This window comes from Melozone crissalis, unplaced genomic scaffold (genome assembly GCF_028551555.1).
Source record: "Melozone crissalis strain CALT ecotype California unplaced genomic scaffold, PUWL_Pcris_2 ptg000027l_1, whole genome shotgun sequence".
Classification (NCBI taxonomy): domain Eukaryota; kingdom Metazoa; phylum Chordata; class Aves; order Passeriformes; family Passerellidae; genus Melozone; species Melozone crissalis.
Window position 1 is genome coordinate 57,520,422 of NW_026535805.1, and position 26,478 is coordinate 57,546,899.

The window sequence follows — 26,478 nt, forward strand, 5'->3', positions numbered from 1 at the left end:
AGCTTATGAGGATGCTCTCCACCCAAACTGACTTTTGGCCCTTCTGAATAGAGGGGTACAGGTGGAAGTTTCTGGTTATTTTGTGGTTGGTTTGTAGTGTTTTGTTGGTTGGAATTTTTTTGGTTTACAGGTTGGGTTTTTTTCTCTTTTCAGGAGTGTGTGGGACTTTGACATTTTGTTTTACTTCATCTGAGGTGTTCAGATTGGGGCAGCCAATGTAGTACCTTTTTGACCATGTTCCAAAATTCTACTTCCATGACTGGCTGTTGCAGGTGGCATTGCCAAATCATTGAATGCCATTACTAATAGGATACTAATTTTGGAGCTGGCTTTTCTCCTGGAATTACTGCCAGTATAAACACAACCTCTCACCTCTCCTGACCAGAGATGTATGACTGTCACAACACTGACTTTACAAAGCAATCTGGGAAATAGCAGATTTGTTTGTATTTTATTTTGAATCCCCATCTTACCAGCTTTTCAATGCATCCAACACAGGACCCATGAGTTCAGAGTGCTTGGGGGACTTCCTGAGGATAACGCTGAGTGCACAATACTTTGAAGACAAATACTTATCTCTTTTTGTTGTTGGTAAGTTGATGTAGAAGAACTTGGTGAGAGAATTACATATGGTAAAATGTTTCAAATCCTCTGAGGTGCTTCTATACTAGAATTCCCTAGATACAATGCTAGATTATTCTACTGTTATAGAGCTTAGTAGGCTGGATCTCATTGTAAGTAAACCAGACTGCTACCTTGATTTCTGAGTCATCTATGTTGTTGACTTGTTTTTTGATAGCTTAGCCATGATTAGACTTGATTTTGGGTTCAAATTGAAATGCACATGGTAGTTTCTAGGCATGTTAAAGCTGGATCTCATGGGTTTTCTTTGTTATAAGAATGTTTTTTGTTAACAGCACACATACTATTCTGAAAATTCACTACCTGAAGCTGGCACAACATTATTTTTGTACTAGTGGCTTCAGCTTGGTGGAGTCGTATACTTAATGAAGTTTTAAGAAAAATTAGCTGGGGCCTCTAGCTATGGACTTAGTAGTCAGCAAGTGGTACATTTCTGGGAAAAGCATCACAGAATGCCCTGGAAGGGAACAGTGATGATACTTTTGGGATATGAACACCTGCTTTAAGATTATATGTATAAATGCAAATTTGGCCTTGAAAAAGCTCTCTATGCCATCCATTTTTCTAGAAGTGGGTTTTGTGTCAAAACCCACTTAAAACGTGCTCTTTGTTCAGACATCGCACACAAAAACGCTCTGTAGCTGGGATACATATATCTTAAACCATAAAGAGATATTTTTTTAAGGAAAAACCCAAAACAACTAAAACCCAAAACACTAAAAAGCTCAAAATCATAAAAATGGTTTGTCTATTAAAAACATCCAAGTGAATCTTTAGTGTTCATCGTCCTGGTGGATTGTCTCCTGAAGAGACTGCTGGGCAGGCATCAGAGAAATATGAGCTGCACCAGCCACAGGTCAGGGTCCTGATGTTGCTGTTGTCATCTGTCACCATATTGGTGGTTTGGGTTTTTTTCCATCTCCAGTGCTTCAGCTGCAAGTGTTTCCTGTCCCAGTGTGCCTGTAATTTTACCACTTTTTTTCTTTACACTTAGTCACAGCTCTTTCCCCACTTTGCAATCCTCTGAGCCCAGGAATTGGTATTCAGCATAATATGAATACCATAAGGTATTCAGCAAGTTGAGCTGAATCCTTATGCCAGAGCAGGTTTCTCAAGGAGTTAGCAGAGCAGGAGTTGTACTTGTTAATACAGCTAACACAGTTCTTTGCTCTCTATTTGCCGGTAGATCAGTCTGGCACAGCCTGGGAGCTGGATGAGGCCACGGCAGCCCAGTGTGGCTATACAGTAACTCACACCACCTGCAGGAGCATTCAGCTCTGTGCCTCTGCACTGAGCTGCCACTCTCACTTAGAGGTGAGTCTGTTACAGACACTTTGACTACAGTGCTCTTGTACACTAACTTTATGTGAGAAATTACTGAATTATTAATGGACATTAACTGAGGCATCATAATGTGTTGAGTATCTGTTAGCAGCGAATAATATAATTTTCTTGAAATGTATCCAGAGGTCTGAGAATATTCCATGGTACTGCCATTTGGAGTACCATGTACAGAAGAATGCATGAAGTATATCACATGTGCCCTTAAAGGGCAACTATCTTCCTGTGGATTACAATATGGAATTGCATCTGGCAGCTGTGTTGCACTCTGCCCTAACAATATTTAATGTCTTGAGGCACTTCACAGTAAAAACTGAAACTTTGGTTGCTGGCTCACTTCAACTATGTCATAAACCACAAAATCAGCTATCTCTTAGGTTTGTTTGTTTATTTTCTAATTGTTCAGTTCTGGGACTGTGCAAAAGGAAGTAACCTGCTGCCCAAAATATTTATGTTGCTGTGTAGCTATACACCTATGCATATATCTTGTGCAGTTAATGAAATTGCAAGTGATAATGCTTCAGTATGGCGTTGCTCTTTTATGCAGAGACTGGTGGGTGTATTTTGTAATTTAATTTAAAGTCACTAGGATAGGTGGTGCCCAGCTAGGGAAAAGCAGTCTAACAGGCAAATGTTCCATTTGCCCACACAGAAAGATGTGTTCACAGTAACTGTACAAATCAAAGCATCTCACACTCCTGATATGAGCAATGCTACAACTCATCTGAAAAGTGCAAGTTGCCACTATGGTCCATGGAGTCCCAGAGAGATAAAATGTGAAAATAACTACATGGAGGTAAGTACTTACGGAAAGTGATAGAAGTAAAGAGGTAGGTACTGCAAGATGCTTAGATTGTGTTTCCAATGCATATTCCTAGAATTCTGTCAGCTTCAGACTGCCTCATCATGAGCAGCTTGTTAGTGAGTGCACAATATGCATCTTAAGTGATACATTTATATTTTGATTGTGTAAGTTATATTAGCAGTAATAGCTAATAAAGCTGTAAAACCACATCAAAAAGGTTAAGCTTGTAGATTGAGCTCCCTGAATGTTGCCCCAATAAATCTTATTTGAGACAACAGAGAATGTATACCTCCTGACGGAAGTTTCCCTGCTGGGGAGGAATGCAGAAGGGGAAATGGACTCCTCTTGGAAGAGGATGTTTGAGTCAAGAACAAACTCTGGTCTTAAGTGGAAATAGAAAGTAGAAGGTAGGTGGAAAAATAAAAAGAAAATGAAACCAAGCAGACTATAGGCGAATCACCAGGCATGGTGGCATCTCTGTCTAGGAAATTCTGGTTTCCCTTGAAAAAGGCTTGTAGGGTGTTGAAGACAAGGAAATAAGTGCTATCAGCAAACACCTTACAAATGTTTTTTCCCCTCAGGTTTCTGTCAGGAGGGAGGTTCCACAGACCATAAAAGACTTTGTTCAAGATGAACCTGAGGACTGGGCTCTCGTATTTCCAAAAGTAAAACTACAGGTTTTCTTTCTAGCAACAGCTAGTGCTACCTCTCGCACAACCATCTTTCTTTTCATAAACCACACAGTACTTTCAAAAAGTACTAAAGTAACAATAACAGAACTTCTGTATCAAGTGATTTTAGTATATTTTTATAGATTAGAAGTACAGACAGTTGTAGGCTGTGTCTCCAAGGAAGAAATCAAGTCTTCCCAGACTTGAAGGGAAATTGTTTTGGTTTTTGTTTGCTTGTTTTTTGCACAAACAAAAACCTCCTTAAAATCCCATGGCCCACAGAAAAAAACTGAAGAGGCTTTTTTCTTCTTGGACTCTTGTATTTGCAGAGTCTTCAGCAGTGCAGTTAGTGCCATTAGTTATTCTCTGTTGCCCTTAATATGGAAAGTTTTCTGTATGTATGAGGTGAGGAAAGCTGGAGGGATATCCCATTAGTAAAGTTAAAAGTAAGGCAGCAAAACTGCTGGGTAATTCAACCCGGTAAATCATTCAATGCAATAAACCTGTTACTTTGAACATCATGTTTAAACTATTGATACATTTCTCTGGGTAGGCAAAGTCAGAAGAAGCCTCACTATGGCAAATAGTATTTCATCAGTCAGAAGAAAAAAGGGCTCTGCTCGTGAGCAATGCTTGGAGTGCAGGCTATGGACTCAACGCCTCAGACTCCAGGGTTCTGCTGCGAGTGCCATACACTGCTGCCCAAGTTCAGCTGGTCGAGGTTGGTGTGCTCCTTCTGGCCCAACAACCTGCCAGGCTGTGCAGGTCTAACCAGATTCCTTCCTTACAGGATCAAGGAATTACCTTTTCTGTGCTGAGATCAAGTACATTTTACAAATACCGGTGGGTGATCCTGATGGTGGACACTGCTGTGGCATGTCCTGTAGGTAAGGAGTGTGGTACCATGCTCCAACGCCAAAATGTACAGGGACAGAATCACAACCAGTGAGCTGACAGCTTTCATCTCTTGTCCCTAAGATGGTGTGGACTACACAAACAAAACTATCACCTGGACTGTTCCAAAGTATATACCACCACTGTCTGCTGGAATGACCAGCCTTAAGGATGTGCTTGTGGAAGCTGGCGTGGATCTACACAGACTCTCTGCCAAGGAAATGGCTTCCAGGAAATATGTATTATTGAATGAGTTAAGAACAATTACAATGAAGATTCCAATAGGTGCAGAAGGTGGCTATTACAAGGTTGGTTACTTATATTAGGTGCCAGCAATATGCAAGCAATATTCTGGGATGTATGTTTGTTTTCTGATGAGGAATAATTCTTCATCTTGTGCCTTTCAAATGAAAGATGGGAGTGAGGGAGAACAAAGGATTTGTTAAAAACTCCAGAAGCCCTGACCAAAGATAGCATTTGTAATCACCCCTTTATGAAGAATTTCTTTTCTTGCAAGCGCAGGTAGACAGAACCCTACTCAGAACTATTGATTCATTAATTACTTAGGTTAACATGGAGCTTTCACCTATTCCTGATGTCATATTCCTCTGAGATGGTCTAACTGGATTGTAAAGTATTGATGGGTTCTGTTGTATTTCATACAAACCACTTAAGAGAATGGGAATAACCCATTAGTCCAGCAGACCACATGCTCTTGGATGGGTTGGGACTACACATCTAAATCTAGCTGCTTAGGGTGAACTGAGTCCTGGGAAAATGTAGCAACTGAACTTCTGGTGAGGTTGCATAAGCAACCCTTTTTACTGTGAAATAGTCCCCTGCTGCTTAGAATCTTGGGGAGTGGGAGATAATTTTCTAAAGGAATTCTTCTGAATATTCTGAGATAATCTAAACAGGGATACAAGAGCTCAGGATTCCTCAGCAAAAAGGGCAATTGGTTAGGGCTGTAGATTAGCTTACCTTGAGATGCTCCAACATAACTAATGCAAAATCAAGCCATACTAAAACGTACTGATTTGAATTCTAGACTTCTGTGAGCAATGGACAGTTTGGAGTAAAATACGCCATCAACCTGCTCTTGGAACACCAGTGGGAAGATAACAAATGGGGACTAACCAAATATACTATCATCAAGGAAATAGAAACACCATTTGAACAAGCAGAAGTTGCTATAACCAATAGTAAGTAGCTGAATATTGAATTTACCAAAGGTTTTAGTGGTTAAGGGCTTAAATGCTATTTGTTCCTTTTCAGATTTAAATCTGAGTGCAGGGCTAATGAATGTTACAGTGGGAACATTCCTCCCAGATGCTGAGCTTGTGAACTTAACCATTGAAGGGGTTGTTGTGGCTGTACCTGAAGCTGTTCAGCATGGCTACCTAATACACAGGACCAGCTATGCTAATGGAAGCAAAGCATATGTACTACAAGTCCCACTTGATGCACCAAGTGTTAAAAAAGAGGTGCGTACTAAGGCACTGCAGCATCCCATGGTACAGAAATGATGATATTACTTGGTGATTATTCATGTCTGAATATGATTTTCCTAGTACATGGGAGAGGACATGAGAGCCTACACCCTGAATGTCACACTCGCATTCATCACCGATCCATCAACTGAGACCTTTGTTGTCCCAGTAGTTGCACTGTCAGCTGTGAAAGATGCAGGTAAACTTTGTGGAACTTAGACAAAACTGCACCAACCTGGCTGTGAGCTGGGCTGATTTCAGCCAGGGATGCTGCCAGGCCCAGGGAGCTGCACTGAACTGATGGCAGCTGGCTGACTCTTGGTTGTTTTGCAGTACTGCCCAGTGCCACAGGGTTTTGTGATGGGAGGAACCTTCATCTCATTATCACTCGTGGGAATGTGGACCAAAACTGGCTCCCTTTCATCTCAGACTGGCACCTGACCCAAGAGGCTGCACAGAAGTACAATTACATTCTGAGGGACAATGGCACTCACCTGGCAATCTCTGTCCCTTTCCTTTCTCCCCATGTGAGCTATGAGGTAAGGCTGCCAACATGTAGCAATTGAAAGGCATGTTCTAGCTATGAGATATCAACAAGACACAGTATATTGTTGAAAGCAAAATAAAACTTCTCTTTGAAATAGTCTCCTAAGGTATAATGGAGGATTATTTTCTGCCCTTGTAAGAAAACTTTAATTTCCCGTAGTTAATGTCGGCAGAAATGGGCAAGAAAAAAAGAAACATGTTCTGCATTTACTGTATGGCTGAGCATTTTTAAGGACAACTATACATGCAGTGGAGCTTGTATTGCATTCTTCTGCAAAACTGAAAAAGCTCACCCTGTGAGCTTCTGGATTAAAAACATCCTGTTTAAATACATCCTGGATGGATGGATCTGACTTTGCTCAAGCACCATTATCTTTGGCTTGTGATAACCTGCCCTCTTTAGTTTTTGAATGCTTTAGTTGAACAGTGTGTATTCTCTTGTTTAACCTGTGATTGTCATCTCTAGGGCTTTCATACCTCTGCAATAAAGGCTTCATTCTACTTAACCTTGAAGGATGACATCACCTTGGCTCAGAGGAGAGATTTCTCAGTTTCCTGCTTATTTTCACCTTCAGAGCTAATACGTAATAGCATGTTGGGGATTAGCTGTTAATGCTATTTGAGTTGCAAAACTAAGCCATGCAGTCTGAAATGTTTCTAGGTTTTAGAGTTGTGTGGCACTCTGTCTGCTTGTCAGATTTCCTACCAGTTACTATGCCACAAGGCAGGTATAATTAAATGTTGGAGTGGCTATCCTGCCTAGTACAGGAATGGGGGAAGGAAGTGGGAAAGTCTACTTCTCCATACACCTCCAGAATCAAGAAGCTGTGTAAAGGGTTTTTGTGATTGTTTTGAGAGTTGAATGAGGTGGGGGGATTTTGGTGGAATGTGGGGAGAATCAGCATATAAAACAGTCATTCTAGAGATGTTAGAACCCCAGATACTAAGAGTTTTAACAACTCATCAGTATTAAATGTATGGAATATCTTGGCTAGAAAAATCCTTTTGAAGAGAGTGAGAACTCCTTGTGGGCTGCCAAAAGAACTTGCCAGCAAATCCATTCAGAACTTTGTTGTTAGGCTACAAGAGGAGGTTGAATCCTGATCTGTGTGAAAATGTATATTTCTCTTTCAGAGTGCCTGCCCAATGGCACTGTGATTATTACTGCAATCAAACTGGTAGGTGGCGAAGATCTGGACACTGCTCTGCTTGTCTTGAGGGACAGACAGTGCAAACCCAGTCTAGTGACAGAGAGGACTGCAACCTTCAAGTTCAATGTGAACACTTGTGGAACAAGTAGAAAGGTAAGGACTTGGTCACATCAAGTTTACTCTGCATTGGGGTAGAGTTATTGCTAGACCTGGCAGAAGTTGAGAGGTGAGCTCAAGCTGCATGGAAGTCACAGCTGAAACTGGCACAGTGGTACATCTATACCTTTCTGAGCTTACTAAATTCAGTTGAGCAGAATTTCTTACTGAATAAAAATGCTTTTTCAAGGTCAGAGGTGCTTTCTGAAACTTGCCTTCAGTGTGACACCTCTGAATTGTTTCATGGTGGGCTTGAATGGGAGTTTATGCTGGTCAGATGTATTTGTACGCCTTGCAGAAGCTCTTCGGGTACTGCTAATGACTACATGGCCAAAGACTAGAGTGGGTATTATTTGTACCACCAAATACTGTACAAATAGAAAACAAACGAAACAACAAATAACCAGAGCATGCCTAAATTCAGATCATCTTAAATGCAGTTTGTTTCTGCATTGTTGCACTTCATTCTACTCACTGATTCAGTAAATAAGCTCAGCTGTTCTTTATCTCAGGACCCATGCACTCCTTTTCTACGGTGCTCTGTCATATTCAAGCTAATAAATTTTCTTCTTGATGGCACAGCTGTCACCTATGGTCAGCTTTAGTTCAGTGGGCATTGGGCTTTTGGCTGGTGATTTCTGCCTGTTTCTAAGCATACTCTGCTTAGTGCAATCTGGCAGTCAAGCAGAGGGATGTAGACAATGTGCCAAACACAAATCAGACTCTAATGTGACTGTCCTGTTTGTAATGATGTACATCCTTCAGTTCAACAGCACAACTGTGACATATGGGAACGAGGTACTCTATTTCAGACCTGGCGATGATATTCCCATATACCAGTAAGTGTCATTCCCTAACAAAAGGTTGTACATGTTATTTTGGCTGTAAAAAATCTAATGCTAAACCCTTTCTTTCAGACTGAAATTTCTCTGCTTGTATGCAGTCGAGCAGACTGCTGATGTTCCATATGAATCCAAGAAGAACCCACCACCCAGTATTCAGCCAGGGTCTGGCTGTCTCGCCCTTTCATTGAAGCTTTTCAAAGGTAACATCTATGATTAGACTCTATAAAATCACTGAATGGCTGAGGCCAGAAAGGACCTGAGATTGATCTTGCTCATCCGCTCTGCTCAAGCAGGGCAGTGTAGAAAATGTTCCCCAGCACCATGTTCAGATGACTTTTAATTGTATCAAAGGATGAAGAGGAAAATTTTTAAGGCCTCTGACGGGACTTTCCTCTTCCAAAATTTGACACAAATGGTCAAATATCAGTAGTGGAGCAGACTTAGCATCACTGACACATGTATGGTTTTCCTGCTTTGTCTGGGCATGATGTAAGTTTTGTGTAGTGAATGTGATGCCAGCTTCTCTCTCCTATGAGCTCCTGAAGTGTTGCTGAGCAGGTTCAGCAACTCCCTGCAATGGCTGTAACCTGTGTCAAAGATACTGCTTTAAAGTGGTACCTATGCCAGCATAAAGGGTTAACTGAAGCCTGAACCAAACACTCACAATTACTGGAATGGCCATTATGATTTTTCTTGAAACTAATTTTCCCTTCTCACTACCTTTGGGACAATTTTGAATAACAATATTAATGGCTTTTTGCAGAAGGAGTGTTTCATTTCTGAATCCTCAGAGCTGGGGAATATGTTTGAGATTCTTCCTTTCGTGGCTGATCTTGCTCTCTTGCCATTCTATCCCCAATTCTTGACATTTGTATGCTGTCCCAGGTTTTAGTATTACTGTAGCAGAGTAAATGGTAGTGGAAAAAAGAGTGAAGCAGAAAGTTTGTGAATATTTCCTCCACAAAAAGGAAGCTCCTAATATCAATACTCTCTTGCAGAGAAATCCTATTCAGAGCCCTACCAGGAATCAGAATATCCTGTGGTAAAATACCTGAGGGAGGCTCTGTATTTTGAAGTTGAACTGCTCCAGCCTAAAGATGCAAGACTGGACCTAAACCTGGATAACTGTTGGGCTACCAATTCCCAAAGCCAGGACAGCCTCCCCCAGTGGCTCATCCTTAAAAATGGGTGAGGAAGGCTTCCCTCCTCTGTTTGGTAACTGCTCAGCACAGGGTGCTGACCTCAGGTGGGAGGAAAAGGCAGAGGTGCAAGTGGCAGAGGTCACCTTGGAGGCAATTACTGCTAATCTGTGGGGCATGTGTTGGTGTCAGCACAGTGGCTGTGCCTTCTGGGGCCAGCAGGTCATGTGGGTGGCCAGAAGTGCTTCTAGCTAACAGTTCTGGCTGGAAATAAAGAGCAAGAAGCAACCCTGACTGTGGGCAAAGGCAGGGATCATGAACTGGGGAGATCCTATTCATTCCCCTAAGGCCCAAGGAAAATGGAGAGGGAAGCTCTGCTGTATTTCATCTCTTTGCTGTGTTTGAAGATCTAGTTGAAGGTTTAGATCAAATACATTTCCTCTCATGTATTTCCCAAACAGGTGTGGAAACAACAAAGACTCCTACAGAACTGTCTTCCACGAAGTTAATTACAGCCTCAGAGTAAAATTTCCCCAGCACCTCAAGAGATTTGAAGTGAGGATGTTCACCTTTGTCCAGGGCACATCTCTGTTACAAGAGCAGGTCAGATGTCTCTGTTCTGTCATGAGCTGTTGGCAGTCCTGACACGTGAGCCCAGGGTGATGCATGCAGCCAGTGCTGTGTAAGGGCTCACTCAGCTGGCCAGTGCTGCCTGGGCTACTGGACAACTCCTTGAAGGCATAACACCCTCCCAGGGGTGAATAAAGGCCATCCACTTTTGTTCGGTTCACAAAACAAAATTATAGACTCATTCAGGTTGGAACAGACCTCCAAGATTCTCAAGTCCAATCTTTGACCATCATGCCTACTAAATAAGTATTATGAAGTGCCACACCAATTCATTTTTGAACACTTCCAGGTATAGTGACTCCACCACTTTTCTTGGGAGGCTGTTCCAATGCTTTGTCACTTCTTCAGTGAAAAACTTTTACCTAATACCCAAGCTGAACTGCTCCTAGTGCAATATGAGGCCATTTTCCCCTTGTCCTGTCGCTAGTTGCCTGGGAGAAGAGGCCACCCCCCACCTTGACACAACCTTACTATCCTTTGAGATCAGTACACATTGGATTCCAAATAAGACTTCCCTAAATCATCTAAATATTCTTGTCTTGTAGTTGTACTTCCACTGCAGTGTGGTGATCTGCAATACTAAGCAACAGCCTTTAGACCTCTTTTGTCCAAGGAGATGCCATCCTGGGAAACACAGATTTGGTAAGAAAACAGACATGTCTCTACTCTCTCCTGTGTTTTTGCTCAGCAATTTGGCATGTGCTCTCACTAATCATGCCAGGTTGCAGACTTCTAGTCCTAGGTTATGCTGTCCAGGGAATTAAAAGCTGAAATGTCTTACAGCCCACAGTGCACATCCACATGGGCAAGTGTCATCTGGACCAGTGCTTCTTAGGAAGTAAAACAATAAGGACAGGTTGGTGTCAGTCTTAAATTTCACTATTGGAACACCAAGTGTACTGCTGCTGCAAGGTAACAGATTTGTGTGTACGTCTCTTCTCCCTGCAGGTGAATGCACCAACTTCTGACACACTGAACAAGAACTACTTCATTTTATGAAGTCACAGTTAGGTGGCCTAAGCAACCACAGCGTGCTGCCCAGATTCACAAGTAAAATTGTTTCTGTGGTATCTACTGGGAAAAGAGATTATCAGAGTCTATGGAGAAAAGGGTCAGCTAACCCATATTGGGTGTAACTCTAAGTTAAATTATTGTATTGTTCTTTTCTGTTCCTCTACAACATTAAATTCTTAGTCTTTTGTGTTCATCTGACCTAGTCTGCTCAGCTAATATGTCTGAAACTTGTGTTGCTTTGTAGTTGGAAGCATCTGTTTTGGAACAGGGGAGGAAGATGGCAACAAGTGTGAACTTAATTGTAAATTACTTCAAGCTTTTTTTTTTTTTTAAACTTCTGTATGAACAAAGGACTGGGAGAGCTTAATGTCAGTAAAAGAATGTGGGGTTTTTTGGAGTAAGATGGGATGAACATCCTTGATCCTGTAGTGGCTGTTGACAGGAAGGCTCTAAACTGAAATTCTTGCAGGAGTGTTGTGGCTCTACAATGTCAAGTTGCCTTCCCTAGGTGGGTCAAACAACTCACAGGTAACATCAGTGACTGCTTAGCTCAGTATCCTCACTGAGGATTAGCTGAGGAAAAAAATTTTAGCAAAGACTTGTGATAGTAATAATGATAGTACATGGACTCTATCTGCAAAGTGTTAAGTATTTTTCCTTCCTAGAGAATGTGATGCCTAGGGGCTCCTGTCAGATTTTCCTTTGTGTGTTTTGTTTTAGTTTTTTCAATAGATAAAAAATTTCTTGGTTTCCTCTTTGCATCTGAACAGTGATATGAAAAGAGTTTGGATTCAATATTATGTTTTCCTGTTCTAATGAAAGCTACTGCTTAGCATGAATCTTGATCCCGTAGAAGTAAATACACAATAATAGGTGTCTGCTTTTTAATTTTAGATTAAGAAGAATTATACAACAGGAAATTTCTGTGAAAGTTAACTTGAGCAAGAACATATTTTCTGACTCTATTAGCACTTTGTGAGACAGCATGGAGTAGGAAAAAATGTATCTCTGTTGCTGCCTGTACAGAGACCCCCCCTAAACAGCTTGTGCTGTAATTGCAGCTCATGTAAGTCTTGTCTTTTAGTTCCCTGCTAAGCATATCTATAGTAGATGTCTTACTGTCATTTCTGGAGAAATCTCTGTGGGCTTTGTGATGAGAAACATGTCACGACTGTTTTCCAGCAGAGAAGGCTATTGTGATGAAGGATTCATTTTGCTACCCCTGTTGTAGGTGAAGACTAAAGCCACAGAGTTGTGATATTGAGGAATATCAACATGGGAATAGTGGGAAAATGCAGAACACATAAGCCTGACAGCAGATTTGACAAGTCAATGGCTTGGTGCCCAGTGCTTTCCCCTGTGTCAGCCCACTGGTCTGAGGACTGGGTAATGCTCAGTCAGCAGGGAAAACCCATTAGGAAATCAAGGGAGACACCTCTCCTGTGCTGCCAGGGTTTTGCACCTAAGAGAGCACAGCCATGGGAGCTTTAGGTGGTGTGGTGCCTTCCCTGCGTCTTACCTCGTGCTGACAACAAATGAGAAACCTTGTGTCTCCCCAAGAAATTAGACTGTTAAGCAGTGTTTTCTCCAGCTGAGTGAATGACAATCTTCATCTGCCTTCACCAGCACAGCACAGGCTGCCTTGAGGAGCCTAAGCCACTTTCTTATATTTGTGTGGGGGAAAAGTGTAACTTTTAGAGACTGCTGTGAGAACCAAGCCTGCAGTTGGGCAGCCCAGTTCAGTTCTGTTAACTCTTTGTTATGGCTTCCTTCCTGGGTTTTCAGGTTTTTTCTCCAAACCAAGACTCAAGGACATAATCAGGCATAGAAATCTGGTAATTACAATCTTGTCTAAGACATGTTCATTTATTTTCCTAGCTTAGTCAACACCTTGACATGCTTTATCTTTTGATGGGCTTTCAGGAGAAAGCAAGGTGATGCCCAGGTACATTGTGGCTCTACTCTTCAGCTCTTCTAAAAGCACTGTTTAGTGCCATTTTGAAGGATGAGTTATGTAAAGAATCACTTTTTCTATTAACCTTTTTGATATGTGGGAAAACTCAAGGACATTTCCCTCTGTGTCTGGACAAGGATTTATATAAAGCTTCTTGTCAGATGTTCCAACAGCCTGTGAGACACACAAAATCTATTTGAATATCAGTAAAATCTTTTAAAGACATGACAGTAGTACTCTCTCTACCTCAGAGGTGTCTGTTTATACTAAAATTCAGGAGCTGCCTTCCTGGTTATATATATAAAAAAGAAAAAAAAAATCTTCAAGTGTTTTATCAACACCTCTTTGCCTTTTAAGTGGATATTTTATGACCACATGCTTTTCCCCTGGTATTTGGGATGTTATTTTTATATCCCTGTTAACACAAGTTGAAAGCAGATCAATCTTCTTTGTTTATGCTTAAAGTCCTCTGCAATTCAACAGGTGAATGACAAAAGTGGTAAGGGAAAAGAGAAGTCTGGTGTGATTTGTTTTTATAGGAAAATAGGAACAATAACAGAAATATACTGCAGATAGTTATTTCCATTTCAAGTAAATGTTGATAAATCACTGCTAATAAGTAACCTCATATCTGGTCACTGATGGGCAGAAATCTCATCTTTTATATAGTCTGTATTCAATGACAGCCAGTACTTTAAAACTTTACTCTTTTGGTGACTTAAAGTAGCAACCACTTAATATTGAAAAACTAAGAAAAGTGCCATCTACTTTTTTGTCCCAATTAATTTTCTCTCCCTGGCATATTCCTTTACTTTTACATGCCAAACTCTTCAGTAAATGCTATGCACTTCCATCCAGAGGAAAACACGTTCTGACAGTGCTCTAATGATTTGGAAAGCTTAAGGAAGTTTAGCTCCTGGCTTCTGCCACAAATCTATTTGAGTTTTTAGCCACTTCCACATCATTTCTTCTTTTATTTGTGCCCGTGAGCCTAGAAACACCTACAGTATTGGCGAGAATGCTGGAAGGACATGTGCTTGGAGAGAAATGCTTTAAAGCATAAATAAGCTGAGTTTTCCTCCTTATCATGACATCAAGCACTGTAAGAGTGCAAGCCTAGGCTGATGTTGGTGTATAAAGAAACAAAAAGTCAGGGGCTTGATCAGGGATGGGGGCTCAGAAGGATCCAGCTTCTTAGAAATAGACAGATTTATTGGGATCTGTGAATTGTCTTTCCAGTTTCCTGCCTGTTAAAGGCAATAAGAGGATTTGTGGTTGCATGGCAGATAAGTTGGGGAGCAAAACTCAGTCACTGGGCCCTTAGAAGCTGGAGGTGTATTTTTGTTTTTGTGGAGTATTTTTTAGCTACTGCTAGGCAGAGCTGGAAGCATAGCTTCTGGCTTCCCTGGTCGGAGAGGATATGGCAGCTCCCAGAGAAGCAGCTCTCCTAAGGAACTGGCTGAAGCCCATTTGCAGGAGGTTTTCTTTGTCCCAAGCACACCTATGTGCAGCCCAAATGTGTCACCATAAAACCTCTTGGCACCTACATGGTGCTCCTCAGCATAGAATTTCAAAGCCCTGTGTGTGTGCGGGCGGCCCCGGGCTCGCCTTTGCTTTGGGGGGTGGGGGGTGAGTTCCGTGGATCACAGAGCTGGGGCTTGCCCGGGGAGCTTCTTCCACTGTGAGCCCTTAACCACTGGGGAATATTCTCTCCAAAGTACCTATTCTTGTCCTCAAGAGGTGATTTGACCTCCTTGCCCCCCTCAGGGTCTATGTCTAGGTGTTGCTGCTGCTGGCAGCCAACACTGTTGTACAGTCCTTTGTACAGAGTGGGCAGAGAAGCTGTGGGTTCAGGTGGAAAGCCTGTCCTGCTGAGTGAGGCTGTGCAAGCCTCCTGAATCCTGGACTAATCCTACCTGCAAGGCCTCCTCCTTTGCACTGCTGTGCCTCCTGCTAAATAGAGCAATATCTTATCCTTCCAGCTGCCCCAGAACAGACTCTGGTCCCTGAGGAAGGAAATGAACCCTGAGTCCACTGTCATATCCTTGGTACCAGCAACTGCTCCTTCCAGCAGCAACAGCTGGCTCACGGCACCAAAGGAGTTAACTGGTATAAAATCCATTATATGTTACTGCCTGTTCTGCCCTGCCTTTCTCTTCCCTAATAAAAGGTTTAGGATGGATGTGGGGCTGCAATCCCTCTTTTCCATGGCTTCTGAAACTTCTACCACTCTGTGGTTACACCTGGTCCCCCCTCAGCGATTCAGCCAGAGAGGAGGCAAGGGCACAACTCTCAGCATGAAGAACAGCTCAGGACACAGCTGCTGGGGTCCAGTCTTCTCACCTGATTTGGTGCCGCTTTCTCATTTCTCTTGCCTTCAGCCTGCTTCTGGGCTGATCTCTGGCTCAGTGAGAAGTGTGTATTTTCAAGTGTGGAAATACTTGTTTAAAAGGCAGAAAAAGGTACTTATGTTCAGCAACTGATAGTAATCACCTCATCAGTAAAATGAGAGTAAAAGACTGGTAGTTCAACCAAATTGCAAGACCTTCTGTATCTCAAGGCTTTTCCTGAGGTTCTAAAATCCACTTCAATTAACTAATTTCTGTAGAAGATCTTATAATGGACTTTACCCATTTTCTCTTTAGCACTTGAGGACTGTCCTGTCCTTTCATTTTTATGGCCAGTATCACTTAAGAAGTATGATTTCATGTACCTGAGAAGATTTGATACAGTAGAAAACTATATTTTAGTGCTGATGGTTTCTTCTTTAGGATCCACATTCTACTCTCCAAGTCATTAAGCAATTTCAATGACATGCTAACCTGCAAAAGAGTGAGCTCTTGGGGACAAAAGAGTTAATTTTGTGTAGGACTAACCCCAGTTGCCTCCCCTGTATCTTTTCAGCATGTTGAACTCTATCAGACAGAGTACAAATTAATTTTTCAGCCATGGTCTTTCAGCTATTTTAGCTTTATTTCCATGTATATTTTTAACACATGGTGTTAAGAGAAGGTGCTTGTATGTGAGAGATGTTCTCTACTTCTGACTTGAGCAATTTTTTCAGACTCAGGTTCAAATTTTTGCCTCTTTTCTTCAGATTATTGCTGTTAGAATTAAATACAGCTTATGGACCTGACACTCCTGAAAGTTAGATCTCCTAACCACAGGTGGAGAATCTCTTGATCCCTTCCACATCACTTGGATATCCTAAACTCCTGGGCCTAAAGGAAAAAGCAGATGAACCTGAACTGTATTAAATTTTATTGAGAATAACAAAATCCAACATTTAATAGCAGCAGGCCTTGTACCATCTTGTACTGTGAATACAGTAATTCAGATAATTTTCTCTGGATCAGTGAAATGTGTGTCAAGGGGAAGAGTTACAAAAGGTGGGGCTTATAGAGATGTTGCATGTTAGGCAGAGCAAGAATTAATTTCTTTCTGAAGGGGAGGAACAAGTCTGACACATTCTGGGAAACCTCAGCCATGGGCAGATACTAAACCTACTTCTTCCTCCTCTTCCCACACTTAAGTTGGTCCCACCATCCCCACATGTGAAAGAAGAGATCCCCTGAGAGAGGATCAAACAAATTAAATTGTGCATGAGCAGAACCTATTCTAATTAACTCTCTGCATTGTGGATGTCGGCTTTGGCCCCACTGTGCCACAGGGAGTGATTCAGTGCAGCTCTTTCCCCAAGGTCAGCTTAGATGCAGCCCTGTCCTGCTGGGGCCATGGGAGTAGACACAGCCAAGGTCTGGCTCACTGACACGGAGCCATGTTCTTCTGGGACTCACAGCCTTACCTCATGGCATCCCTAGAGCTGCTGTTCCACCTTGCACTTGCAAGGAGAGGAACTCCTTGTTAGGCATGTAAAAAGTTACAGCTCAACTGCTTTGGGGCATTTACCTCCCCATTTCATTGGGGTGGTGGGGAATGCTGGCTGAGCCACTTCTTCAAGGCACAGGCTACCTCCTCCTGGGCCTTTCTCCACACAGCATCACCCAGCTTGTGAGCGGCAGCTTTCTGAGGCCGTTAGTCTTTGTTTGCAGATGGGGAAACTGAGGCAGCATTGCTGGATGACCAGCCAAAGTCATGAATAAAATAACAATTACAGAAGAGCCTTTTAACTCCTTGTTTCTCTGTTTTAACCATGATGTTATAGGCTTCCATAGCTGGAGAGCATAATCCCTACCTGTAGTTTCAGGTGTAGAACATTTAAAGGACAAGGTTAGAAGTCTTCCCACAAATATGTCTTTGAGAAAGAATCTGTGATCAGACTTTCAGTTATAGCTCTGTGCAAGTTATCATGCAGTTTTAATCCTTTGCAAAATATTCAGATTGACTTTCCCTATGTGGCAAATCTGCTGAAATCTGGATAAGCTGCACAGATTTATACTGAGGAATGCTCTCCTGACATCGGTGTTGCCACCTCATATTTCTAATTTGATGATATTATAGGGCTTTAAAGAATTATTCTACTTATACTCTTACTTACTCTCACTAAAGCCTGTAACAAATCTAACATGGGTTAGTTACAAACTGAAGCATATGGGATATGCTTAAATGTGGTTACATCTGAGTGACAGTAGTACCTGCATAAATTTGAGGGTAGTTGCTTATTTGTGATAGTGCTGGGTTTCATTCTGATTGCCCCAATATGCACATACTATGTGAGAAGAGCACTGAATCAGCCTAGGCTGATCCTTGGAAGAAAAAACTGTACAAAGATAATTGTAATTCCTTTGAAACAAACAGAGGGGAAGAAAAAAATGGAATGAGGTTTTAACTTTGTGGTTTTTTGCTACAGGATTTATTCACAAATCTAAACCAGCTGTCCCACAGAGACATGCTGATCTGTGGAGAGACAAACCTGTTACCTTCCAGCTGCTGTGCGCTCTATGCCTTCCATCTCCCCTAGCAGAAAAAGTTCATATGACTTATATGAGTAATTAGGTCCCCACAACTGGGGTTTGCTCCTCTCTGGCGTCTTTCATAGGCCAAGTCTTACGGCTCAGCCAGGCAATGAGATTTACAGAGCAGCACATACTTTCAGTGGTGTGGTGCCCATCAGTTGGAAGTCGAAGTCATTAAAAATTAAAACTACATCCCCAGTTGTTTCGTTTCTTTAGGGTTTTTTAATCTTTTGTGTGCATGTGTTACAGGTCTGTGGCTGGCTGTAGAAAATAGCTGATCTTTGACTGGCTTTTAATAAAATGACATGATTACCAGAACCCTCCTAGCTTTCAGGACACCTTGAGAATAAAACTTCACATCTTTGTGAAACCTAAATCAATTTATTTCATGTCAGAGAGAAAGATATCTCAATATAATCTTATTTGTTTAAGAAATTTGATGTAAAAGTCTTCCATCATTTATTGGCATTGAATACGGGTTTTTTTACACATTAAATACAGAAAAATTATATACTTCTGTATATATTAATAAAGAAGAGAGGACTTAGCAGTTTATCTATACAAAATGTCAGTTTGCTTATATTTCATTTTCAATATTTAACAGTCATCACTAGATTTTATTTATCTATCAATCAGATTTATAATACAGGATACAGACTATGACATATTTATTTGTTTACATGCAAAGATGCTCGTAGTTACTTCATTTTTAGGTACAGCGGACAGATGGATAAATAGACAAGACATGAACGAAATACATGTTTTTCCTCATCCTATGATTAAAGTGCCTACAAATCAATACACTTAGTATTCTTATGAAGCTGTTGTCATTTTTTAAAAATTCAGTTTAACACTTGTGGATTTACTATTGTCCTTATAAAAAAGGTTCGGTCAGAACAGTGATATGTAAATCCTAGGAAGATCAGCTGCCTCTTTTTTTTTTTACTTTTGTATCAGACTAGGTTTAATGTTTCTCAAAAGCTTATTAAAACAAACAAACAAACAAACAAAACCAGAAAACAAGCAAAAAGGCAGAGAGCAAGAGTTCTGTCTCAGCAACCTGCAGCTCAGGTTTTCAGGCAATCCTACATCACCTTCCAGCCTCGCGTCCCAGGTACAGCGGCGCTTCCCCGTCCCTCGCACCGCCCTCCTCTCACTCCGGGCCCCGCCGTTCTCTGACGAGGAAGAAGTTTCGAAGTTTTTTGTTTGTAAAGACCCTGAGCGTGCCGGGGCAGGCGCTCCCGGCGGGCTCTACGCCCGCTTGACGCTGTTGAGGAGCTCGGTGAGCTCGCCGATGTACTTGATGGTGTACTTCAGGGTCTGGATCTTGGTGAGGGGCTGGCCGCGCTGGCTGTAGATGGGGGGCAGGTAATTGCGCAGCGTGTGCAGCGCGTCCGCCAAGGTCCTCATGCGCAGCTTCTCCCGCTCGCTGGCCTTCCTGCGCCGCTGGGCCGACATCCGCACCTTGGTGCCCTTGGGCAGCCGGGCCTGCCCGGGGCTGGGCAGGTAGGCGGCGGGGAACTCCACCAGGCCGTAGCCCGCCAGGCCGCTGCCGCCGCCGCCGCCGCTGCTGTAGGGCGTCTCGGCCGCCGGCGGGCACGGGGACGAGGAGTAGGATTCGAAGGAGGGCGTCGGGGACAGGCTGTGCGGGGGCGAGATGGGGTGCAGCTCGAAAGGCCCAGCGGAGCTTTTCCAGTCCCAGGCCGACAAGCAGGCGGGGTGTTCCGAAGCCAGAGCATCTTCCATGTTGATCAATGTCTCGTGCAGCTTGTCCATGCTGGAGAGCGCTCGGGAGAAGCGGTGCCCTCGGCCCAGCAGCAGAGGCTGGAGCCGCCGGCCGCCGAGAGCTTTTTATGATGGAGGGAGGAAAGTGACAGAGTGGGAACACGGGCTTGGTGCGAGGAGTTCAAAGGAGCGCCAGAAGTGCTAAGATAGAAAATGAACTCCTGATGTGCTAGTTTCTTCTCAGTGATAATTATCAACCTTCAGCTAAAAAGCCTTTAAGCTAACAGGCAACAGCAAGAAAGGGAGAAAAAAAGATTATCTTCTCGCAACTAAACCGATTAAGGCTGCGCATCTACACTGAGCATTGGGCTAGGGGGAAAAGTGCTGAGAGAGGAAGAAGAAATTTAATCATTTTACAAAACAATTTACAGATCTAGAATTTATTGGTCGCTAAGACAGACCCTAACTTTAGGCCATTGAGCCCTGATTTCTGGGTGACTGAAGGTGATGGCACTGCAGCCGTGATATGTGACCCATGCTGACTGCTGCTGGGCTATCTCTTATCTGCATGTTAATTGTGAAAGCCAAAGATGGCTTGTTTGGATTTGTGTGTGTTATGGCTCTCTGTGGATTTTTCCTCTCAAGAGATTGCAACTCACGAGAAACCAGTCACTTTGGTTTTTCAATATGAGAAAGGAGGAAAGAACTGCAGTACATTCCCCTGCAGTTTGTAGCTTTATATGCTATTTTAATACATGACTGGGAAATCAAAAAGGAAATCTGTAACTGTAAACAAGGTCAAAGTCCCATTAAAAAATAGGAAAATGTTATTAAAAAGAAAGGTCTAGGAAGCAAAATATACAAAGTATAAGCTTTGGGTCCAGACAAATGTTTTCCATGGAAATTTAATTCAAAGTAATATACTGGTTATACATGTGTTAGAGAAGAGTAGAAGCTACTTCTGTAAAATTTTCTACCTCTAGGAATCTGTTCTTCTGGCAAAAAAAGCCCTTTTCCAGCCCCTGTTCAATGCAACAGTAGTTATATGTTACACAGTTCAAGTGAAAATGTATAACCTATAAATTAATATCATTAATAACAAGCACTTTTCATCTCTAGGCTTCAGTACAGCTTCCAGTGATGATTAATGGTCTCTATTACTCTGGGGAAATGGATAAGTGGAGGCAAGGAGGAGCTTTCCCCAAATCACACAGCAAAGCATGAGGAGAGCCAGGAAAACTGTCCAGAACTCCTGAGCTCTGCAGCTGCTGAGCAGCTTGGCTGCCAGCCATGACCTTGTGTTGGCACACAGTGGAAGCAAAATGTAATATTTAATGAAAAGAAGGGGAGAAGGAGTGTCAACCTGGAGGAAAAATAAAAGTAGGATTTATTTTAGAGTTTCCTTCTGTGTAAGGATCTCTGTGTGCTCCATAATCCACTCCAAACAAAGGCAGGGAATGCCTCAGAATTGAACACAGCCTGCTGAGGTTTTCTGGAACATGCCACTTCTTTCTGTGAAATCCTCACTGCAACCACATAGAAAAAATCCAATCCAATACTCAGCATAGTCACTGGGAAGGCTTTTGTGAGTTTTTTCTGAGTTAGTATTAAAATGTTAGGGGGCATCTTATGGTTTAAAGCTTACTGGGTTTATCCTGAGACGAGTAAGAAAGTACTGAAAAGTGAAGGATTTTTGCATTTCAATCAGGGCTGAGAAAGTTTGACTATGGTGACATCTACCCCACGCAAGAACTCAGGGCACAGCTGCTGCAGACAGGATTGCTTTGTGTTTTCTGGGTACCTCATCATATTCTGAGCTCTTCTCTGGTCCCTCTTTAAGGAAAATGAGATTAAACAATCCTAAGAAACACAGACATGCTAAAACTGCTAAAAAATAAAATTAAGACAATATGACATGTATTTTCTGTGACTTCAGTGATCTGAATGGTTTCACCGAGTATCCAGACAATGGTCACAATGTCACAATTTAGACATAGGATCTAATTTTACATAAATAGGGAACTTGTTCTTTCCCACTCTTTTTCCTTCTTCCTCTCTGTATTTGTGTTTAAAGTGTCTTTTTCATTTGATAGGGCCCCTGCTCTTATTTCATGTCTTTTTTTTCCCCTCTTAACACAGCAATTAAAAGACTACAAATACAGAAAATAAGGAGGGGGAGGTGGAAAAGGAGGCACTTTTGTCAGGGTGTGAAAAGGAAAAGAAGCTTCCCAATATATGTGTTCATATATGTACGTATACATGTCTACATGTATATGTCTATATGTGCATAATATATATTGTCTATATAATATATATATATACTGTCTATATAATATATAATGTCTACATGTGCATAATATATACTTATGGAATATATAAATTTATTATGAATACACATAGTGAGCACATATATAGACTGTTCTGTACAGCAGTTTCATTTTGGAACCAAATAGCAATTAAAGCAGTCAAATTTAGAAGCAAAAACATCAACCAGTCACTTGTTTGCTGACTATAAATAATGTACCTCATTAGTTAATTTGTGGGTTAATCATAGAAAGTGTTGGTCAGACACCAAGGGGGGAAAGGACTTTGTGCACATCCAAGATTTTGTACAGATTTTTGCTGTGAATGAGAGATTAACTCATTCTGATTTCATCTCTCTGTTATATATTGAGATTAGGCAGGGAAGAGGAATGCAAATTATAGCAATAGCTATATATTTTCTTATGTCTTATGCAATTGTTGTGCATCCTTGTTATGACCATTGTGCTCCCTGACACTGTTTTAGCTTGGGCACACCTATTTGTGTCCCAAAGGCTGCCTGGCTATGGTCCAGGAGAGGCCACCAAGGGCACAGGGGTCAGCAAAGGGTTTCCCCATGCTAAAGCAAGCATTGCCACAACACATCTTCAGAGCCAAAGGAGGGGCTGTGCCCTGTTTGCTCTGCTGGTGGAGATGCAGACAGAGGTTCAGTTTGGAAAACCAGCCACCCATTTCTGGCCACAGCCCCCGTGTTCCCTACAAAGACTCAAATGAAGAATGCCTCAGTTTTGGCTGGATTGGGAATTTATGTAACACCTCTCCATGATCCTGGTGTGATCCACAGCCTGCATAAGTCAGCAGAGTCTTGTGGCATGTGGCTGTTCTTTTTGGACAATGCTACATTTGCACCCACAAGAATGAGAATTCTCACTTAGGAAATTACCTTGCAAAATATATAAGAAAATTATAACACGCAAAAATCAATGGGAATGGTAGAACAGTTCTCAGTGTTATTTATAACGCTTTAAAAAGTATCATACAGAGGAAGGTAAGGCTGCAGGCTGGATACCAGGTTTGTTTTTCTAAACCCTGTGACAACTGGCTGCTCTCATTGAAGTACTAAGAAAGTCTAGTATTTCAGGTGGCCTCTTCCTAGACATTAAATACACAGAAAAAGGAAAAAAACCAAAGTTTTGCAATCTTTATTTTATTCTGCCTCCTCAAAATTTTAGGAATTTCCTTTTTATCCATTAATAATGTCAAAACATTGAAGGAAAGTGAGATACTAGGCTAACACCAGTGAAATATGAACTGACAAAAAAACGATAAGGCATTTTCTTCTTGACTGGTAGTTTGGATTTTCATTTCAATAATCTATTCTGCAGTACAAAGGCTAACATCTCAATCTTCATCTCTTTTAAAATGAAATGTTCCTTGCTCATATTTTTGAATTCATCACAGGAAAATGGATGCATGAAGGAGCAATTTTTCCATTTAAAAAACTCAAACCACCAATGGCATAGAAAATTTCTAGACCTTCAGGTTTTACATTTAAAATAAGAAGTCCAGATAATATGGCATGATTATGTATAGTAAAAAAATGCATTTTTTTGTGCAGTAATTTACAACTGATATTTTTTTTCCTATATTAGAATATATTTCCACCATACGGTGATTTTGATAGGAGAAACATACAGTGAGTAAAAAACTATAGTGGCTGGGAAGAATGCAGGCTGAAACTGAGTTAACGTGGATAAAGATGTTTAAATAACACTAATCTCATCACAGTCAGCCTCCTTCACAATCAGCACAGAAATCTAGGCTTATTTTTCACAAGAAGTAGATCATAGTAACATCCTTGTAGAGCACTTAGATGACACAGTCTAATCTTGCAGTTTGTAAGGTGAAAAAAAAAAAAAAAACATCTCCCAAAAGCTTTTAAAGTCACTTTGCCTCCTCTTTTTTCAAGCGGCTCCCCGAGCATTGGCTGCAGCGCTGCCCGCTCGCTGTGGAGGTGTCTGTGGCCTTCCTGCACAAGGAGTCATCACCACATATAAACTGTGGGGCAAGCAGCTGCAGGTCTCACCAACTTCAGCAGACGCAGCAGGTGTTCAACACTTCTGAAAAACAGTCTTGAACACCTCTGTTTACATCCAAGCTGGCAATAAAGGAAGGAAAGGATCCATCACATTTGTTATCCAGACTCACCATTAGCCACCAGACAATGCTTCTCTCCTTTTTAGACTTTGCCTCAGTTTGGGTAGAATAATATTTTTTTTTAGAATTTTTAGACCTTGAAGCTCCCTTCCTCCTTGTGGAAGAAGGTTTAATCTGGGTCCAACCTCAACTGAAACAAGTAAGACTTCTGAATAAGCAAGCTGGTCAACAAATCCACATATTTGGGGCTTTTTTAAGGTCAGTATACTGAAGAATGCAGATGCATAGCCACTTACAGTTCCCAGAGAGAAAAAAGGCAGTAAGAGAACAAGGACCAATTCTAAGTCCAGTCGTATAACAGAGAGGCCAAAACCCTTCCTATAATCAATGAAAATAATATGTAAATTAGATATCTAATTGTTAATAGACAACTAGACCGTCTTTGGTCACGCAAATCTGGGCTAGCACAAAAGAAACTGTTGTTATTAATTTGTAGTAAGATCAGAATGCTGTTAAAAAATGTTCTAATGCTGTTAAAAAATTCTGCCCTAAAGATTTAAAACACCTAATGTTCTCAAGGGTGCAACTCCAAAATATTCAGACTGGACCCTGCTTATGGAGAAGAAACAGTCAAGTGAGTGATCACTGATTTCTCCAGGGCTTTGCATAGTGAACAAGCATCTCTCTGGTGTTGGGTTGGTAGGATCAGAATTTATCTATTTGCTTTACATCCTCGAATGTAAGTATTTGATCCTCCAAATAGTGTCAGTCCCCATCAACTGACAAGTGACATCAGCTCCGCAATTCATTTAAAACATCTGATCTCCAAGCAACTGGCTCCCCAGATGAAAAGCCCTAGTGTGGAATTTACACCTACCCACCTTTTAAGTAGAGAGTTTATTACCTAGTGGTTTTCAGCTGATATTTAGGAATGTCTTTTTAATACCCCTGTTAACAGAAGTTGAAAGGAGGTTCGACTATGTGGTTGGTCTTTAATGTCCACTGGCTTCTTCAGCCAGAAGGAAGGGGCGAAGCTGGGGAATGAAGGAGAGCCTAATAAGATTAATTTTGCTCAGAAATGAGAAGTAACAGATATTATCAAAATAATAAAAGCCCTTTCTGCAGGAAAACTCTGTTAGCACTTAGTGCAGCTAATTATGTCAGTTTTCATATTTAGTTTTAAAAACTGTTGTGTGCTGTAATGGAGGAGATATATCTCAATTTTTCATGGGAGAGGTGGAGGGTTACCTGTTGAGAGTATTTCAAGATCAGCTATACCTCCTTTCCTACCCAAAGGCATACATTCAAATTTAATAAACTGTGAAGTACAATGTATTTTATCCCCAAGTGTTTCTTCTACTCTCCCATGAACAGTGAGATGATTGCCTTTGCCATGTGTAACAGTGGTTTCACAGGCCTTTTGAAAAACTGGGATAGCACCTAAGGGTTTGCACTCTTGTTTTCCTGCTATTAATATGGGCTTTCATACATTCATTTTGCGACCTGATGAATTTTGCAGAACTAGGTAAATATTACAAGAAATTCCAATAGCCAAGAAAATTGCATTGAAAGCTCAGTTGTGGCTGTAGTCGAGCTGTAGAGCTGTGTGTTTGTGAAGGGAGCGCTTTTTCAATTTCTGTGATTACATTTCAGCTCAGGCTGTTCCTTTTTGTCCACTGAACCTCCTCATCAGTGTGTGCTCATTTCTTCCTCCCCCACATCTCAGCACTGATGGCCAGAATTGCTGTGCGCTGCTAACAGAAACCATGTTTCATCTCCATGCTAAATGAAGTTATGCTCTGGGCAAAGTCTCAGTTCAATAATTATAAAATGGATCAATAGTCTGGATAAGAGACAACATACAAGTGTTAGATTACAGATTTTATTTAGCACTTACATATTCTGAAATAAAATGCTATGTGTCTGTTTGAGCACCTTTCAGAGCATGTGGTTAGCCCCGGGTGAGGACCATTAATTTCAAACTGCAATAATAGATTTCTTGACAACTTGCTAAATCTTAATTTTAGACACATTCAATCTCACCAAAAAGCCCCCAAGTCTGTCTTTCAGGCTATTGATGAATCTAAATAGGATGTTAATTTGGGGATTTTTTTTTTTGCATTTGCTCAGAGTGCTTCCA

The 26,478-nt window shown here is 41.5% G+C and overlaps 2 protein-coding genes across 2 annotated transcripts; one reads left to right on the top strand and one right to left on the bottom strand.

Annotated features, from left to right (window-relative positions):
• Window positions 1–503: 503 nt before the first annotated feature.
• On the top strand, window positions 504–11,278 carry LOC128938702 (zona pellucida sperm-binding protein 2-like). Its single transcript, XM_054279046.1, has 19 exons — window positions 504–591; window positions 1,829–1,956; window positions 2,636–2,779; window positions 3,370–3,453; window positions 4,013–4,180; window positions 4,250–4,346; window positions 4,438–4,661; window positions 5,402–5,555; window positions 5,629–5,837; window positions 5,925–6,042; window positions 6,177–6,382; window positions 6,856–6,973; window positions 7,524–7,693; window positions 8,462–8,535; window positions 8,614–8,741; window positions 9,540–9,729; window positions 10,142–10,283; window positions 10,856–10,952; window positions 11,259–11,278. The coding sequence occupies exons 1-19, from the start codon at window positions 504–506 to the stop codon at window positions 11,276–11,278; spliced, it is 2,559 nt and encodes an 852-aa protein (XP_054135021.1).
• Window positions 11,279–19,445: 8,167 nt separating this feature from the next.
• Window positions 19,446–19,970, bottom strand: MSGN1 (mesogenin 1). The gene has a single exon (XM_054280505.1). The coding sequence runs from the start codon at window positions 19,968–19,970 to the stop codon at window positions 19,446–19,448; it is 525 nt and encodes a 174-aa protein (XP_054136480.1).
• Between the last annotated feature and the right edge of the window lie 6,508 nt (window positions 19,971–26,478).